At 51.4% G+C, this 19,917-nt stretch overlaps 1 protein-coding gene across 1 annotated transcript in view; it reads left to right on the top strand.

Moving 5' to 3' along the window:
* The window catches only part of AGPAT4 (1-acylglycerol-3-phosphate O-acyltransferase 4), a 106,738-nt gene that overhangs the window by 75,920 nt on the left and 10,901 nt on the right, over positions 1 to 19,917 (top strand). Inside the window, exon 3 of the mRNA XM_082668548.1 lies at positions 6,408 to 6,577. Coding sequence (XP_082524674.1) covers positions 6,408 to 6,577 — 170 coding nt within the window. The remainder of the gene's footprint in view (positions 1 to 6,407; positions 6,578 to 19,917) is intronic.

Genomic DNA, 19,917 nt, shown 5'->3' with positions numbered 1-19,917 from the left:
TCCCCGGGGGTGTAGGAGGGGGCGGTCTCACGTCAAACCCCAGAAACTTTCTTCGATTTTGCATTTTGGAAGCTTTTGAGGTAGAGAGGTTTCATGTTTAACCTAAATTATTATCAGCTAAATTATTATCAAAACTATTATGAGTACATAATTATAGATACTTAGCTTATAGATTACATATAATTATGCATGTGATTATGTAATTATTAAAGTTAGATCAAGTTGATTATAAAAATACCATTTTCCTTGGTCACATGTCGCCCGCATCTGCAACGCGGGGAATTCTGGCTGTTTGAACAGTGAACTCCGATCATCAGTCTGGATTCCGAGGCCTTTTCTGCAGGAACTTTGCCCCCTTCTGTTATTAGAATTCTCAGCACTTCTTCCAGAAAGGGCTGGAGAGAGGAGAGGAATGTCATTCGTGGCAGGTGCGAGCAGGAAGCGGGGGGGAGAGGTTTGGTGGAGGAGGAGGGGCCCTCAGCCCTCCACCCACGTGGGCTGCAGAGGATTCGGCGGTGGGCTTGGAGGATCGTTGGGTTTCCAGGGCGCGTGTCGACCCCTGGGACCCAGCACAGAAGGAGCCGGGTCTCACAGCTGCTCAGCATCTGGACTGCAGTGAAAGGAGGGACGTCAGAGCTGAGGACAGGGACATCTGGGGGTGACAGCAGGGCCGCCCAGAAGTCGGCACCCGCCCGTGTGCTGCTCGTTCTTTCCTGGCTGTACTCTCTGTCCCTTCATTATTTCTTCTGTCGTTATTGCTGTACTATCCTTGGTGGTCCTGGTATTGAGGGGAAGAAAAGCACTGGTTCTAGGGCGGGCAGGCGTTACCTGCTTTAATCACTTTAGCAGACTGAACCTTCACAGCAGCCTTTGATTTGGGCATCTTCCTCTCCCAGAGAAGGGCTGCCCAAGGTCAAGGGTGTGACCCTTGTACTCTGAACATCCTCTGATCTCTTCCCTCCCTAAATGCTCTTTCTGTCCCCTCCGCCATATAATCATGGCTTTTGGTGTCCTCGTGGACCCTCTGAATCCCCCTGTCTGGGTTTAGGGCCCAGCACTCCCACCTCCTAGCGGTGGGAGCTGGACCGGCTCCCTGGCCTCAGTGTTTCCATGCCGTCAGCTGTGAAATGGGGACAGTGATGTGTGAGCTGACTCAGCGAATGTTAGTTGTTACCATTTCCTCCTTCTTTACAAATATGAACCAGGTGCCTCTCCCCTCTCCCCCCACTTTCCCTTTTGTCCATCTACTTCTTTTTTCCTATCTGTAATCGAGCTGCACAGCGCAATAGCAAATCGAACAAAAACAAACCTGTCCTTCGGACCGTGTGCTCTTACAGCCCCCTGGGTTTGGTCCTTCCATCAGCCCCTGAAATTGGAGGCAGCAGATTGGGATTTTACAGTCACTTCCTGTGCTTCACAACCCTCCCTGGCCATTACCTCGCCGGCCCCACCTGTCTCCAAGTGGAGTTTGCCAAACAGGCGTCAGTAACTGGCCAGAGCCAGGCATGGCCCCAGATCGCAGGGTCCAGAGGTGGCCGAGCTTTGGGAAGACGCCTGCGCCTGCGCTGGGCTCCCGCCAGCGCCTCCGGCCACCCTGCCCTCGGGGAGTAGCAAAAATAAAGACTGCAAAATCTAGCAAACTGAACATCTTTAAATGGGACAAGAGGCTTCAAAATTGCTGCGTTATACGGAAGAAACCTTGGCCGCAGATCTCGTCTGTAACGAGTGTTTGACAGCCACCGGGGCCCTGCTGGCTCTGCCCACACCTCTGGTGAGAATGGGGTGAGCAGGGTGTCCCCTCTCTCCTACAAGGCCCAGGGATTAATGGACAGGTTGAGATCGCGGTGGGCGGGAGGACCGTGATGATATGAGGCGTCAGCTCCTACCAGGGCCTCGGGAGGGGAGGGCAGGGGAGGGACGAGGGAGGCGCTCCTTTCGGTGATGAGGCGATGCGACCCTGGGGCCCAGAGGTCCTCCCTCTTGAACTAGGATTTCACTTCTGTGTGCAGCAGCCCCTCCCTTTCCCTCCTGTATCCCCTGCCTCTGCTCTAGCTTCTGCTTTGAACAAATACTGACATGTCCATTTAGAGCTTTTTGGAAGGCAATTTAGAAATATATGTAAAATTTTAAAGTATGCATACTCTTATTATGCATACCATATTTTTATGGTTTTTATGGAATTATGCATACCATAATTCTACTTTTTGGTATACCTATATTGGAGAAATACTTTCACAATTTTTTTTAAACATTCATTTTCAAGGATGTTTACCACAGTATTTGTAACGATAAAAAACAAGGGGAAGAAGTGCTAATCGATGGCAGAATGGCTGAATAAATCATACTATAACTGTAGCAGGACCTGCCACGCAGCTAGTTACCCCTCATGACATTGCCATTCTGACTATTTTTGACCTAGAAAATGGCGGTTTCGTAGAGTGAGAGATATCCCTGTGCCTCTATTTCTTCATCTTTAAAATGGGGACAATCATCGTGCCTCTCACAGGGCTAATGTGAGGATTTACTGCCATACCGTGTGGCCAAGGCTGTGGCCCACGGCCAGAGCCCGGTAACTATTTGCTGATACTTCTGTGTATCTGTGTTAACATGGAGAGAGCCCCAAATACACCATTTGGAGAAAATAGCTATACGTATATGTTTTCAAATATCGATGAAGTATGAACCCATTCATGGGGGGAAAACACGTGTGTGTGTGTGTGTGTGTGTGTGTGTGTGTGTGTGTGTGTGTGAACTCCGACGAACAGGACGAGAAAGCCACTCTCCAAGCCGTTCCTAATGGCTAACCCTGGAGAAGGGAGCTGGGATTGGGGGAGGGTGGGGCACGGGCAGAGGACGTGCCCCGCAGAGTTCACCCAGAGGAGCAGAGCTGCTGGCAGACGCACACACCTGTAAAGGGAGCGGCCCTTCGTCGTGTGTGGGGCCGTTTTGGCTGGCCTGGGAGGGCTCTCGTCTCTGCAGCTCCTGCTGGAGCTTGAAGTCCCAGGGAGAGTCGTCAGGAAGGGGTGATGGATGAAAATGGATGGATGATTAAGAGGTCAGGACCCCCAAAAGGAGTATCCGCAGCCCCGTGAGGACACACCGAAACCTCTGTGGGTTCCTGCTGCACCTGGCGTGGGTGACCTGGGTGACCTGGGTGGCCTGGGGTCCTGCAGCAGCCGGGCCCTCCCAGGAGCAGACACAGCCAGGCCCAGGACTCAGAGGGGCTGGAGGGGCTGGAGCTGTTGCAGGTCTAGCTTCTGCTTCATACCGAGGAGGTGAATCAGCACGTCAGCCGCGATGCGTGTGACCTGCAAAACCCGTCAGACCTCCCAAGAGTGTCCCTTGTGGTCCCTTAACTGGAAACAAACAAGAAAGAGGATTCTGCCGGGCACGCCGCAGGGCCATCGAGGGGAATTACACGTTTTCCTCTAAATACTTCTGGATTAATTGAACTGTTTTACATTGTGACTATAAATGTAAATACTGCTTGTGAATTAAAAAAAAAGAAACCTTGGTGAAAAAAAAGGGGGGAAAAAAGAAAGAAGACTCTTTTATCCAGTGAGATTCGGTGTTCAGTTGTGTAGCTAACAGCCTGTTGAGATGAGGGAGAAATCAGGCGTCTCTGCACTGTCACCACCTGGTCCCGCTGCCATCACCTCTCACTGGGCTGCTGCAGTCACCCCCTGACGGGCCTCCCTGCTTCTGATCTGTTCCCACTTCAGCCAGAGTGACCATTTCAAAATGCAAATTAGGTGCTGCTGTGGCCTCTTTAAAAATGTTCCAGTGACGTCTCATTGCCTTTATTGTGAAATCGTAAATCATAAGTGCTTACTCTGGTGCTGAAGTCGCTGTAACTCTCTCTCTCTCTCTCTCTCTCTCTCTCTCTCTCTGTCTCTCCCCTCCCCCGGTCACAGAGCCAGGACTGCTACAGAATTAGTGTGTATAATAGTAGTAAGAAGCTTACTGATCCCCTACTATGTGCAGCGTCATGCTAGGTGCCTTGACTACATGACCTGATTTAATACCCACAGCATCTCTAGAAGCTTTTCCTATCTTTTTTTTTTTTTTTTTTTTTTGTGGTACGCGGGCCTCTCACTGCTGTGGCCTCTCCCGTTGCGGAGCACAGGCTCCGGACGTGCAGGCTCAGCGGCCATGGCTCACGGGCCCAGCCGCTCCGCGGCATGTGGGATCTTCCCAGACGGGGACACAAACCCGCGTCCCCTGCATCGGCAGGCGGACTCCCAACCACTGCGCCACCAGGGAAGCCCTGCTTTTCCTATCTTTATTCACAGACGAGGATGCGGAGATTTAGGGGACATTGAGAAACAGACCAGAAGTCTTACAACCGTTGCGTGGCAGCCGCAGGCCTGGAGCCTGACTGGGTCTGACCCCAAGTCCATGAGCATGGTATTCAGCAGCCGTCCATCCTGTGACGAGCTTCTGCTCTCCTGGCCACACCACCTCTTGAGGGCGCGACTGCCTTCCCTCTGGGCTGCAGGCTCCGGGAGGGTGGGAGCCCGGGAGCAGCTGTGGGTTCGCTACTACACCTCCAGCCCCTCCCATCCTGCTTGCACACATCAGGTCACCAAACAGTGTTTGCTGGAAGCGTAGATGTGCTGGCACAGTGCTGGGTTCTGGAGTGATGGCTGGGGTCAGGGTGTACCAAGCAAGGTGATCTGTGCCTGGCGGGGCCTGTGGTCAGTAGGGGCCGGGGTGTCATCTCACTGTGACACAAGCTGTGATAAGTGCCACGAAGGGCGCTGGGGAAAGTGGAAGGGGGGCCCGGCCTGCCCTGGGCAGGGAGCAGCGTGGCACAGCGAGGCATTCAGGAGGTGTTTGCGGGATGCGTCACAGGGAACGACAGTTCAGCCTGATCTCGCTGCTTCCACGCGCCTCTGCTCAGGGCTTCTCTGGGCTCCGTGGCCAGTAATGGGATAGGTGGGTACCGCCCACCCGTCTCTTGGAACAAATCAGTGCAGCAGTAGAAGCATCTTCCTACACGGTGGGAACTGTCCCGCCGGCCGGGCTGCCCTGCGCCCTCCCCTCCCTGATGGCCACCTCTAGGTCCCACCAGTGTCGCTGCCCGTGGGACAGCTGCCTGGGGGCTAGGAATAGGCAGACTCTTCAGTGTCAAGTAAGGGGTGTGTTCTGGTTCGGTTCTGATGACACTGGTAGATGCTGAAGCCTGGGTTTGTTGGGAGCTTGGCATGTACATTGCACAGAGTGCCTGTTGCGTGTCATGCCCGTTGCTTTTCACAAAAGCCAGTGAGGCCGCCCCTCCAAAGATGAGGAGGCTGCAGTGCCATGCGGTCCATCTGTCCACAGCCCCACAGTGCTCGCGTTTAGAAACTAGACTGTAGCGCCTTCTAGAGAGTTCTGGCTCCAGTCCCTAAGCACAGTCTCCAGCTCAAGGAGAGAGGTTTCCAAGGGCAGCCGCCCAAGCCTTTCACACGTGACACTTGGCTGGAGTCAAGACCACACCTGCTGGGCTGTGTGCGTGTGTGTAGGGGCGGGTGATGAGTGAGTCCTCTGCCTAACATGCACCCCTCTAAGTGGTGATACAAAGGGGTGTGTCCTTCGCAGAGGGCTCACCCACCTACCCACGCATCTGCTGAACAGGCTTAGCTCTAAAATTCCTTTTCAAAGTCACTCTGTAGCTGTAGATCTGATCGCCAAGTTTCGGCTGGTTTTCTGGACAACTTCCACCATAAAGGTTTGTCCTGAGGCCCGTGGGTTGGATGTTGGTGACCTAGGTTAGAAGTATCACTGAAGCATAAAGGCAAGTTGGTCATTGTTGCCCAAAAAAGGACTTTCCTATTTCACAAGCTCCTACAAGAGTGTTTTAATAGTTGCGTTGAGGCCCGCAAGGTAACGGACCTAATTTTCCTTGCCCTTCAGGTGCTGATGTTTCACCGCAGTGCTGCATTATTCCTCGTGCACTCCAGTGTCATAAATGGGAGAGAAAAATTGGGCATTTAGTTCTTTGATGGAGTTTATAAGTATCCCAATTAGTCATTTCCAAGGACGTTAAGAATTCTGTACATCACCTCACACTGCCTTTCAGGGCTCTGGAAACACAAGGGCGTGGATTCTTGATGGATTCAGGCTTTCTGATTTATTTTTTCCCAAGGTACTTAATCAGGGAATGCAAGTCATTTGCCTTCTCGAAGCTTCCTCTCCTCCCCTGGAGACTCGTGGAGTTTTCCCGATCTTTTTTTCCTTCTGCTTCGAAACCCCTTCAAGAACTGGGGTCTGGGCCGAAATGGTCCAGAACCTGACCCCTCAAAGTTGCTTTCCGTTCCAGCCAGGGCGGCAGAGCCTTGCTGCCACCTGGCCCAGCAGACCAGACCCCTAGTCATAGAGGGTGCGTGAAATAAAGGTCCGTCTGTTGTGGTGGTTTGTTCCAGAGCTGGTGATGCTGCTGGAATGGTGGTCGGGCACGGAGTGCATCATCCACACGGACCCCCGGGCCTACCCCAAGTACGGGAAGGAAAACGCCATCGTTGTTCTGAACCACAAGTTTGAGATCGACTTTCTCTGCGGTTGGAGCCTGGCCGAGCGCTTCGGGGTCTTAGGGGTAAGTCGGACGTGCATTTCCCATCTCACACGTCTCTCTCCTTCAACCCTGTAACTTGTCTTTTCGCTCTCGGTCGTTCAGAGTTTGCAGCAGCATCAACAGACTTGTTGAAATGTTCTTAACCAACTGCTTTTCCTCCTTGCTCAGAATCAAGTGAACATCTGCTTATGAGTAAGGATCGTGTTTATTCAGCAGTTATGATGCACTGGGCATTTGACGTGCGATTAATGTATTTAATCCTTACAGAAACATTTGGGAGTCAGGAACTGACACCTGTCCTTTTTGAAAAGCTGCGGTTAAATACCCTGCCAGTGGTCGCACAGCTGTTACGCAGGTTTGCATTTGAACTTGTCCAGCATCGTATTCTTAATCTCTGTGCTCTGCTCCCTCCCTGGCTGACGGGCAGAATTCACCTCTGAATGTTCATCCTCATGGACGTGAGAAAGCTGAGTGCCTAGGCAACAGCGTTTGACCTGCAGAATTCAGAATAAATACAAAATCCTGTTTTTCTCCAACTAGTTTGACTTCTTGCATACCTTTGGGACTGGGACTCCCCAGTTGACTTTTGTCATGGTTAACACATTGAGCTGTGCTGGTTGAGCCCGGAGCAAGTACCAGAGTCCTCGGGCTCAGGTATCCCGACAGGAATCACGGCGTGGACCAGCCCGGGGCTGGGAAAGTCGGAGACCCCTCGCACCGGAACCTGGAGATCCTGTGTTGCCCCCGGGAACGGTCCCCCGCAGACAGGCGGGGCCCGCGCACGTCGCACTTGCTTTTGGTGGCCCATGTAGACAGAATCATAGTGTGTAGAAGGTAGGAGTTTGAAGTCCAGGCAGAGTAGATGTGACAAGAGTCCTGGGTCAGATTCCCTGGGGATGGTCTCAGTGTGTCCAGTCCCAGACGTGCCTGGGAGTCCCAGAGTTGGAAACGGAACTTTGGGTCCTGCTGGCCTCTGCCTGTTGGGAAGAGCCTTGGCTAAGAGACTAAATAGCCTTGGGACACATTTTGTATTTGCTTTTTTAAACTTTTTTTTAAAATTTATTTATTCATTTATTTATTTTGGCTGCATTGGGTCTTTGTTGCTGCACGCGGGCTTTCTCTAGTTGTGGCAAGTGGAGGCTACTCTTCATTGCGGTCCGCGGGCTTCTCATTGCGGTGGCTTCTCTTGTTGCGGAGCATGGGCTCCAGGCGTGCGGGCTTCTGCAGTTGTGGCTCATGGGCTCAGTAGTTGTGGCTCACAGGCTCTAGAGCGCAGGCTCAGTAGCTGTGGCGCACAGGCCCAGTTGCTCGTGGCATGTGGGATCCTCCCAGACCAGGGGATCCTCAAACCTGTGTCCCCTGCACTGGCAGGTGGATTCTCAACCACTGCGCCACCAAGGAAGTCCTAAACATTTTTTTAAAATTTGGGGCCAAAGGTGAGAGAAGGAAATATGCTTAGAAACAGGTTCCAATAATGTCTTTAGGACAAATGATGGTCGTTGTACAGTTAAACTATCAAAAGGCAACTAAGATCGTTAGCAGTTTTTCAAGAGATGGAAACAGTGTGTTAAATCACTGTTGCTACCTTAAGGCTTCTAGAAAACTGGAATGCCTGGGGGTGAGTGCACTGAAAGGATTTCTAGGAATGGACAGGCCGCCCTCCCAACAGTTTTCTCCTTTGCTTTCCTATTTCTTCTTCCAGTACTGACGTGATGTCTGTGCAGGCACACGTGTGTGTGTGTGTGTGTGTGTGTGTGTGTGTGTGTGTGTGTGTGTTCAAACATATTTTCAGGAACAAAACCAGAAATTCTATTATCTACGTTTCTCTGTCGTAGAGGCCTCGGACAGAGATCTTAGCTACAGTTCTGTGGCTTTATTTATTTTTTAATTTTTTTGCGGTACGCGGGCCTCTCACTGTTGTGGCCTCTCCCATTGCGGAGCACAGGCTCTGGACGCGCAGGCTCAGCGGCCATAGCTCATGGGCCCAGCCGCTCTGCAGCATGTGGGATCCTCCCGGACCGGGGCACGAACCCGTGTCCCCTGCATCGGCAGGCGGACTCTCAACCACTGCGCCACCAGGGAAACCCCTGTGGCTTTATTGTCGCTGAGAGGAGAGAAAAATGTCATAATCTGAACCCCATCGTGGATACAGATGATCGACGACCGGATCCTTCTTCCCTTACGGGAGAAAGCGTACGGGGTGTCTTTGCCTCCTGACCGGAACTAGTGCTAATCCCGCCTAAGCTAGCCTTCCTGGAGCGCTGGTTCTTCACGCGCACTTCGGGGGCAGCTGCTGACTTTCTGGGCTTCGCAGGCAGCTTGGGTATGTTCATGCTCAGGATGTGAAACGTGTAATTTGGGGCAACAGAAGGTGTGTTGGACTTAGAGGCACTTTCCAGTGGCCATGGTCCCCCTGGTGGCTTTGTGACCACGGGCTTCTTCTATGCACGTCTTTCACCTTATTTGTGCTATTTTCAATCTCTATGGTATGGTTGTTGTTTACTTTTTATATAGATAAAGGGGCAGAGCCTCCGTTTGGGTGAAGAATTTGCCCCAGGGTATGAACTAGTAACTCTGATTTCCCAGTTGCTGCTCTTTCCTCCTGGAGGGTGTTGAGAGGAAAGGCTGGGGGAGTGCCTTGTGTCAGAGAATGACCAGGGTGATGGCTGGAGGGACCAAGTTTCCAGTCCTGCCACAGCACACCCCCCCCCCCCCCCGGTCTGTGCGGGGCTCGTTCTGAGGAAAGAAAACCCTCAGCACCACCATGGGGTCAGGGATGGAGCGACGGGACCAAGGACGCAGGGGCACAGACAGGGAGGGGGGACCTTGGACCGGACAGGAGACCCGGGACTGAGCAGGGCAGGCTTTCGTGGACTCATGAGTGTCAGCGCCCTTTAGCATTTTCCAGGCAGAGGCTCTGACGCCGATCACTTTACAACGCGGCACACAAGGGTGCAGAGGCATGGAAGTTCTTAAGCAGAATGGCCACCCGCCCACGGCACGGGGACTGCTCGTCTCCAGCCGTGACTGCCTCGATGAGTACCGTACCTACTGGATTTCATTTCTTCCTCTTGAAAACCAAACAGCTAATGTCGTGTGCAAGGGCACGAGCCTTGCCTCTTGGTCTGGAGTTCTAGGAACTCCACCCAGCGGGGGGTGGGCAGGTCTCACCCCCTTAGGACGACACCGCTCCCCTTCTCACTGGAGCCTGGGTAGCCCTGCTCAGGGCGCCGCCAGATGGTCTGGCCCCCAAGTTCCCTCCAGCAGTGGAGGGACAGTGGGGAGCAGGCAGCAGGTGAGCACTGAGCTCCCTACCCCCCAGCACTGGGGGAGCAGCCGGTGCTGGGGCCGTGGCCGTCTGTGCACGGTCTGATGCAGCCGTGAGCTGGCAGAGGCACTGGGAGGGAAGGGAGAGGGCGTCGTGACCTTGCGGGGTTGAGCCAGCTCAGGGGGAAGCTCCAGACTGTGTTCTCACGGGGGATGTTCTCCCTACATGGCAGGGCATGATTTACCCCCCACGTGTGTCTCCTGGAGCACCTGAGGTTTACCTGGAGGGCGTGAGGCCAGGGGAGCTGCCTGACCCCTTCCTAAAGCAGCCCATACATTCCTACTGCCCTTGAAAGGAACCAAGGAGCATCTTGTTATATGAATTGTTTAGCAGTACTTTTGTCTTAATTGACCTTCAAAAAAACTCACCTGATTCACCTCTTTTGTTTGTTTATTTATTTATTTATTTATTTATTTATTATTTTTGGCTGCGTTGGGTCTTCGTTGCTGGGTGCAGGCTTTCTCTAGTTGTGGTGTGCGGGCTACTCTTCGTTGCGGTGCGCGGGCTTCTCATTGCGGTGGCTTCTCTTGTTGTGGAGCACGAGCTCTAGGTGCACGGGCTTCAGTAGTTGTGGCACGCGGGCTCAGTAGTTGTGGCTCGTGGGCTCTAGAGTGCAGGCTCAGTAGTTGTGGCGCACAGGCTTAGTTGCTCCGTAGCATGTGGGATCTTCCCGGACCAGGGCTCGAACCTGTGTCCCCTGCGTTGGCAGGCAGATTCTTAACCACTGCGCCACCAGGGAAGCCCCCATCTCTTTTTTTAATTTTTTTGCGGTACGCGGGCCTCTCACTGCTGTGGCCTCTCCCGTTGCGGAGCACAGGCTCCGGACGCGCAGGCTCAGCGGCCATGGCTCACGGGCCCAGCCGCTCTGCGGCATGTGGGATCCTCCCGGACCGGGGCACGAACCCGTGTCCCCTGCATCGGCAGGCGGACTCTCAACCACTGCGCCACCAGGGAAGCCCCCATCTCTTTTTTTTAAGTAACACATTTTGAGATCCTTCTGGAGTCTGAGGAGTTTGGTTTTTAGAGAAGAGTTATAAAGGTTCCTGACGGGGCATTTTTCATCTTAACATGTAACAACCCAAGAGGAAGTGAGTTGAAATTGAAGCAAGTGAAATTTGCAGAAATCCTTGAGAGGAGGGTTATTAAATGTGAAATTGGATTTGTGGAGAAAGTGATGGGATTCTTTTACAAAGAAAAAAGGGGGAGGGTTTTTAGTCTTTTATAAGCTTTTACCCTGTGTGGTCATTCTGGTGGCCTGTCCCCCAGGCTCTGGTCCCCTCGGAGCTGGCCTTGCCCGGCATGGGCCGGGCACCAAAGGCTCTGGTTATGGTCTTTAAGGGGTTCACTGACTCATTCCTCCTTGGGGTGAGTGTGACCAGTGGACAGGCCAAGGCGTGCAATGCAAAAGGTCACGGCTTCCGAAGCTTCGAGTCTGTTTACTTTTCTCTCTGCCCCAGTAAAATACGCACGTCCTCCTTCACAGTGGCCCCGAAAGGTTACCTGAGATCACGTTTGTTGGGTCTCTGAGCAGTATCAGGGCCTGGTAAGCGCTCCATAGCAGCAGCTGTTCTTGTCCATTTTTATCTGCTGGGTACGTGTGGCCTGGCAGTTACCCCGGAGGCCAACTGGGATGTTCTCTTCGGGTCTTTAAAGAAGCCCTATGTGTTAGTTATCTACAGCAGGTGACAAGCCCCAAACGTAGTGGCTCAAAACAAACTCGAGTTATCACCGGTTGTGTGGTCTGAGATCAAAGCTCAGCTCCGCGGGGCTCCTGGCAGGGGTCCCTCCGAGGCTGGATGGTGGCCTCATCTGAAGGCCGGCCGCGCAGTGATCTGCCTCCAGGCTCACCCCTGTCTGTTGCCAGCCTGATTCTCGCGCCTGGGCCTCTGCTCGGGTGTCAGCCGGTCCCCACGGGGAGCCATGCAAGAGTGAGTGGGAGAAAAAAGCACCTGAAGCAGAAGCCACGGCCTTGTTGCACCTGAAACTTCTGCTGTATTCCATTTGTTGGAGATGAGTTGAGGAGCCCACCCCCTACTCCGGGAAGCAGGGAGGTACCAAGAGGAGAGGCCAGCGTGGAGGCTGCCTGCCACCCACAGCATGACGTTTAGCCTCACACCTCACGTTTCCATTTAGTTGACAATTATTTAGGGGATCCATCACAGCTCCGCCTGAAAATAGATCGAATTCCTGTCGCATGTCTGCGTACATCGAGGTGCAGAGGAGAATGGAATTCTTATTCCTAAGCAGAGGGCGCTCACGAACTCCCTAGTGCCTTCTGGGCACGAGGCCTCAGTTGATGACGAGGGCAGCTGATGCATCTTCAAAATACTTACCCAGCAAGCGTGTTGGGTGTATTTTCTGTGGAAGACACTGCTCTGGGTGCTGTGGAGATACAAGGACAGACTGAAAGGTCCAGCCGTTGCTCTCAGTGACTTTCTAACATATAGAGAGAGGCAACGAAGGGGCATATAAGCCGGTCACACAACACAGGGCTTGAACAATAATGGGAGGTGGGGCACACGTCCATTGGGGGCACCCTGTGCGTGTCCACAGACCACTCAGCCATACAGCAGCTTCCTGGGGGTCCTTTGCTTGCTGGGGAGGGCCCAGAGGTCCCGGCTAGGAGCTGGGGCCACCGTGGTCAAGGCAGAATACGGGGGGGCGAGTTTTGGTGTCTGGGGCAGCTCTGTTTATACCAGCCTGTGGGGAAGGACTTCAGTATTTCAGCAACTGGAGAATGACGTTTCAGTGCTGTTAGCACACTGACTGCTGCACCCAGCGATGCAGAAATTTCCCAGAAGGCGTTGACACAGGGCTGAGGCCTTGAAGAACGGGGGTGGTTTTAGGAGGGGATGAGAGAGAGGTGTAGGTAAAGGGAGAATTATGAGACGAGGGACAGGGGTGCCTGGAGGGAGATCATGAGTGATGTGGCCACCCAGCGAGTATGTGGCCAGCTGCCGTGGTCCTGGGCTCTGCTGACCAGTTCTTCTCCATCTGCCAAGCGTACATTTCAGCCCTCCCACTGCCTCGTTCGCTGGCTGCCACCTCAGGGTCACCGTGGGGTGCTTTTGGACTTCTTAACCCGAATCAGAAAGAAGGTGTCATGAAACCCAAGAAAATCAAGAACTGAACCCAAACCTGTCAATGTTCGGTTTGATTTCGCCAGGCTGCTTCTGGTTATGAACAGGCAATGGGGTTCTTTCTGTGCGAGGTCACACATATCTAAAAACCAGCATTTCTTAAAGTTTGATTATACAAGGACCAGTTTTCTAACTACAGATTCCTGAAAGGAATGTCGATGCAGACTTGTTTACAAAGGCTGCACGAATGTTATTTCCTATAAACCTCCCATCAATGATCACGTTCTCCCAAATTGTAGGTTTCCTGTGTTTTATTTTCAAACGTGTAAAACTACCCAATAAAGTGGATGCCCTGAAAGATGAATGTGTGCTCAGGTCTCCAGAACAGATCTTTCTGTTTCCCTCTGAGGATAGCAGGGGAGAGACAGATGTGTAGGCAAAACTCCCAAGTGGTTTCGAGACCCACACGTGTGACTTGTACCCTGGCTCCTGCGCTTACCAGCTCTGGGACCGTGGGGAGGTTATCTGACTTTTCTGAGCCTCAGTTAACCGTTCTCATTTCGTGCTGTTTAAGGGTTTCGTGAATATAAGTAAAATACCTCATCAATCGCCTAGCACAAAGTAGGCGTGCCCTAATTGTTAGCTCCTTCCACCCTAATTCGTTTCCCTTCATTCAGTGTTTTCTCATGAAAAGTAGGATAAAGTGTAGAGGGTGGAAGAGAGATGGAATGTTTTCAAAATGCCATTTGACCAGCGGTTCTGGCACTGGATCCCGTGCGGCTGAAATCCCCCATCACTTTTACGAACTGCGAGGTATCGTGGCATTTGTTTACCTTCATCCCGGCTTCTTCATAGGTGCCTGTCAGGCTCTCTCTTTGGCTACAGAGAGATTAGAAGTTTCTAGATGTGGAGAAGTGGTGTTTTCCTTACCAGTGGCTACACCTGCAGCCATGGTTTTGTCAGCCCCGTTAAGTTGGGTTCCGGCATCCTCAGGTGGGTCTGCAGGGGACTCCTGCACCTCCCACTCCCACCCCGGTTAATCGGTTAACGGTTAATCCGCAGCTCTGTCGGCATTGCTGCCAGGCGCCGCCAGCTCGGGGAGGAAGCAGGGGGGCCGCCGTTTGCCTCTGTGTGTTCACCAGTTGGGCCAGGCAGGCTCTGGCATGTGACACAGGTAAGAACCCTGAGAGAATGGAGATGACGTGAAAGCCCTTACAATCCCGGGAGCTGGGAGAAGCGTTGGCCACGGAAAGGAGTCTCTGGAAGTACAGATGCATCTTGAGCTCATAACCAAGTGTATTCCTGGAAGTGGTAGCGCGCACTTTATTTTTAAGAGCGTAGCCCCAAGTTAGATGCGCCAAGTCTTCCTTTTATTGCACAAGATCCTCTGGCTTGCCTTTAACAAGCCGAAGTCGGATCACACCGACCGGCGGTAAATCCAGGCTGGCTTGCAGCTGTGGTGCCGCTGGGCGTCCTCCCTCCTCTTCCTGCAACTTGGCAAAGGCCTGTGACGTTTGCTCTGGGAGCCGACTATGCACCCATTGCCCCGTCCGCTGCTGCCTCTGTTACACCCGTCTGCCATCTGCCCAGGGGGCCCCGTGCCCCCGTGTTCCTGAGCTTCCGTTGACTGTTCCTCAAACACCCCCTGGCTGGAGGTACTGAGCACAGGGAAGCGACTCCATGATCTTCTGCCCCCTCCCTGGAAGGCTCTGTCTCCCTGTCTGCCCCGGCCCAGGCCCACCCAGGATGGACTCAGGCTGGCCTTTCAGATCAGAGGCCAGGCAGCACCACAAGATCCGTGCCCAGGAAGCGGGGCAGAGCATCCTGCCAGGAATTCCTCCGGAGCCCTGATCCCACAGACCACAGTCAGCTGTGACTTACTCTGAACCTAAGAGCTGCCTCGTTTGTCCCCAGATGCCCTTCTTTTTCACTCCACGTCTGCACTCTGGTCAAACCAAGAGCAGTTTGGGGCTTGGAAGCCCGTAAGCTGGGGTCCGGGGGAGACGTTATCGAGATCCAAAGAGCTGCAAGCATTTTGCTGGACTTTGACATGTGTGATGGTCTGTTTCCAGCAGATGAATTCTCACACTGCTTTTGCTCTGTGTTTGTTTTCTGCCTTTCCCCTGTGGCTGTGACTCATGGTGGGACAGTGTTCATTTTTCTTTGGGACTCTCTTGAGATTTTTCTGGTGGTTTAAGGTCCCCAGCATTTTCCTCCTTAGCATCAGAGAAGGGAGAAAGCAAGAGAAAGAAATTCAGTGTACGTGAGTTAGGTCACGTGCAGTACCCTAGTTGGCACAGGTTGAGTCTCTCACCTTTCCTCTTTCTCTCTCTCTCTCTCTCACACACACACACCCCTCTGGTTTATTATTTTGAGCTCCAGTCTTTTCCTCTGTGTTTTACTATGGCCAGGGACTTATATCTCAGAGACATATTCTAATCTCATCTTTTCCTGCATCCATTTCTTTTGCTGGGAACCATATCTGTCCAATAACTTATCTGCAGAATTTAGTGGCAGAAGTAACACTGAAATTGCCAGATTTCTTTTTCTTTTTACAAATTTATTTATTTATTTATTTTTGGCTGCATTGGGTCTTCGTTGCTGTGCGTGGGCTTCTCCCTAGTTGTGGAGAGCGGGAGCTACTCTTTGTTGCGGTGTGCGGGCTTCTCATTGCAGTGGCCTCTCTTGTTGGGGAGCGTGGGTTCTAGGTGCATGGGCTTCAGTAGTTGTGGCACGCGGGCTCAGTAATTGTGGCTCGCGGGCTCTAGAGTGCAGGCTCAGTAGTTGTGGTGCACGGGCTTAGTTGCTCCACAGCATGTGGGATCTTCCCGGACCGGGGATCGAACCCGTGACCCCTGCATTGGCAGGCAGATTCTTAACCCCTGCGCCACCAGCGAAGCCCAATTGCTAGATTTCTGTTTCTCTCTTCCCACTATACTTTGGACACCTGAAGGCCGTGGACAGTCCTAGCCATCTTTGTGTTCCCAGCACCAAGGAGGTTTTTGGCAAATACCTGCTGCACGACCAGAGTGGCTTTGAGGTTCAGGTTCACATATCACACGTCATGATGGTGGCTGAGCTGTTGGTTGACTTGCTGGTCCTCTATGGTGATGGGCCTACACAGCTTGGCTGGTCTCCACTAATCTTAAACATTTGCGACTGTGTTTTTAGCTCACAGGCAAGAAAAAGTTCAGAGTGTTAAAGTGTGGGTGCCGTAGCCTGTTTATTATTGAAGTCTCACCTGTTTTCAAAGTTCCACTTAAGATACCCCATTCGGGTATTTTATATATTTAGTGGAAATAAGTGACCTTGGGTGAACCCAACTGGTAACCATGATGGTGGACCTTCAGGAGGGAAGCCAGGAAGAGATATTTATGCAAACAACCCCTTGACCAGGTACCATCTTGCTGACTAGTCTCAGTCCCTACTCGTGTTCTCTGCTGTTCCCTGCAGAGTGGTTGGAGGAGGACGGGACATTGTGGAAAGGTGACTGCAGAGGATGCCCTACTGTTCCCAGCTATCCTACAAACCCAGCATCAACACTTAACATTTTCATCTTATCAGTTGGCATGTGGCCGTGTTGGAGAAAAACCTTAACTAGGAAGTTCTGACTCTGCGCCTTTTTTTTTTTTTTTTTTGCGGTACGTGGGCCTCTCACTGTTGTGGCCTCTCCCGTTGCGGAGCACAGGCTCCGGACGCGCAGGCTCAGCGGCCATGGCTCACGGGCCCAGCCGCTCTGCGGCATGTGGGATCCTCCCGGACCGGGGCACAAACCCGTGTCCCCTGCATCGGCAGGCGGACTCTCAACCACTGCGCCACCAGGGAAGCCCCTCTGCTCATTTTTTAACCACAGAGGCTGTAGAGCGGAGAGAGGTGAGGCGAGAGCCAGCTAATCTCAGGTTGGAATGCACCAGATCTTACTGCATCCTTAGAACAGGCTTTTGTAGCACCTTGTGGTCTCTGCCCAGGGGTCGACCAGTTGGCTGGAGGTGCTGAATTTGGGACTCCTGGGGGTGGCTGCTTCCCTGAGCAACTGGCTGGTCCTGAAAATGGTTGTGGGCTGCTTAATTAGATTGCTTGGGCAGCTGTGGTAAGACAATTCTCAATCTCTCTCTCTCTCTCTCTCACACACACACAGGCTAGAAAGTTTCATAAACTTTTCACCATAGGATGTGATAGGATGACAATGACTCCCTACAGCAGCTAGAAAGTGGCCAGGGGTACATTTCGGCCCCTGTAGTTGTGGATTGCTGTGCTGCCTGGGAACATTTTTTGTTTTTTAGATATGCTTGTGCCTAGATGGCTCTATTGATAAATCTAACTCATCAGTAAATCCCCTCAGATCTACCTTCAAAATTACTCTAGGATCAATGAAACTGGTATATTTTCTTGTACGTTCTCTCTTAAAGGCACTACTACCATCCACACACAGAGACCTTTGCTTGACCTGGGGGAGTCATGGCATTGTTGGCATGTTAAGTTTCCTGGAGGACTGTATGCATATTTGAATAGTACGTTTCTAGTTTTTGGTCATAAATGAGTTAACTCCTGTAAATCTCCCAGCCCAGTGCCTATCACGGAGTGCTTTACTACGTGTAACTATTGTTATTACTACATTCTAAAGCTGGCTTAGGAAATGGGTTGAATTAAAAGGGACATTCCGCTGCTGTGGCTACTTTGTGGTAATAATAATAGCTACACATTACTGAACACCTGTGTGTCCTGTTCTCAGCTAGGAGCTTTGGCATATGTTTCCATGTGTTCCTAGATCTTTACAGCAACACTTTCAGCTAAGTATTACTTTGCTCATAAGAATACAGACAGGAAAGTTGAGGCTCACCATGTAAACATAATCAACAACAAGGCCTAGGCCTAATCATAACATCCAGAATTTGAAGGTTGAAAGATGGATTAATTCAGCATAAAAACAGAAATGGCTCCTCTGTTCCTTTTCCTCATTAAAAACAGATAGGCTGTTTTTGATCCAGGGACTCATGTTCCAGAAGCAAACGGTTGAAAATGTGCTGATATCAACCGCTTCTTAAAAAGGGCGTTGTTAGAGGGACACCAGCAAAATAGTTTTCTGAAAAGTTCAGCGTGTTAGAGTGTGGGTGCCCTAGCCTGTTTGTTATTGAAGTCTTAGCTGTTTTCAAGGTTCCACTTAAGATACCCCATTCAGGTATTTTATATATTTAGTAGGAAAAAAAAACAACAACAGGAAAATCTAACAAAATTGAAGAAGCACTTCTAATCTCACCATCCAGCTATAGCTACTGTTATTTTTCGCCGTTTTACCATTTTCCATATAGTTAGTCATACTATAAACTCAGCTTTGATTACAGATTAAAAAAAAAATTTAGTCTTAACATAAAGCATTTCCCCAGCCATTAAATATTCATAGAAAACAAATTTTACTGGCTGTAAATCAAGCAGTTGACAAAGTTTGTGTGTAATTGTGCAAATAGTGAATATTTTAGGCTTCATGGACCATATAGCCTCTGTCACGACTTTTCAACTCAACTGCTGGAGCGTGGAAGCAGCCATGCTACTAGCAGCCTACTAGCAGTAGGCAACGTGTATGTAAAAGAGAGTGGCTGTGTCCCAGTAAAACTTTATTTATAAAAACAGGTGGCAGAGCAGATTCGGCCCGCCGGCTACGTTTGTATGATATCGTATACGACATAATTCATAGAACTCTTTTTTTAAATTTAATTTTTAAAAATTGAAGTATAGTTAATTTGCAATGTTGTGGTAATTCATAGAACTCTTCACTGTGGGACATTTAGATGGTTTTCAGTGCTGTGACACAGTATGACAGGGATGACACACAGACTGTTGCGGTCACGTCTTTTGGTTTACGTGTACATCCCACATCAGTGTCAAAGTCGCCATTTCCTTTTAGCGGCAGGTCATCAGGGGCCAACCACTAAGACCCACTTGGGTCTTGTGGGATGGATCCATTAATAGGAAGCACCCCTGAGAGGACTTTTCCCCAGCAGACAGCCGTGACTGACTGCACTGGACCATTCACCTTCCAGACCCAACAGCTGCTACTTTGGAGTATAGGATCCTTCTCTTGGCTGTACAATCGATCACCATTCATAGCTCCTTCAAATGGCCACAGATTAATTTTGGAAGGAGTTCAGGAGCAGGTAATTTTTAAAATAATCCTAACCTGCTGAGAAAGTAAGTTTAGTTCTTTGGTGAAGAGTTTTTGTTTTGTTCTCATCCTCAAGGCTGTGATCAGGGAGGTGACTGAAGGGCAGGGAGCAGGGACCATGAAAACATCCCAGCTGACAAGAGGGGACGGCTGAGGAGAGGGCCAGGAGGCCTCCCACAGCCTGAAACCCACCCGTGGACTCAGCGCGTGGCCTTAAATGGCTCCAGTGGGGGAGTGGTGATGCGTAGAAAGTGTAGCCTGTGCCGGGCACTCGTGGGCCCACACCCCTCCCTTGGAGAGCACTCTGATCTTTGGGGACCTGCCTCTGGGCCCTCTGGGGCAGGTCGTCGGATTTTATGGCTTTGGTTCTTTTATTTCTTTTCTTTTTTGTTTTGTTTTTCGTTTGGGTTTTTTTGTTCGTTTGTTGGGTTTTTTTTTGGCCACGCTGCACAGCAAGCAGGATCTTGGTTCCCTGACCGGGGATCGAACCTGTGTCCCCTGCAGTGGAAGCTCGGAGTCCTAACTAATGGACCAGCAGGGAATTCCCCAGGCTTGGTTCTGTCTGAAGGAATTTGCATGTTGGAAATTGGTGTGTGGGAAAAGCAAAACCAAAACCCGCCAAAACGTGGAGACGCTACTCCTGAAAGGTATCTGTGCTTTTCCTTCTCCCAGTGGGGAAGATGCTTGTGGATTTTTTAAGGTCAAGGGAACAAGTGGCTGTTCGCACCTTTCTCTGGCCTGCGTGGGTGGGTCGGGGGATATGGCCTGTTGCCCCTCTGCTGAGCTTTGTAGT

This window comes from Grampus griseus (assembly GCF_964374135.1).
Source record: "Grampus griseus genome assembly, chromosome: 13".
Taxonomy (NCBI): Eukaryota; Metazoa; Chordata; class Mammalia; order Artiodactyla; family Delphinidae; genus Grampus; species Grampus griseus.
This window is presented reverse-complemented; position numbering and strand designations above follow the sequence as displayed.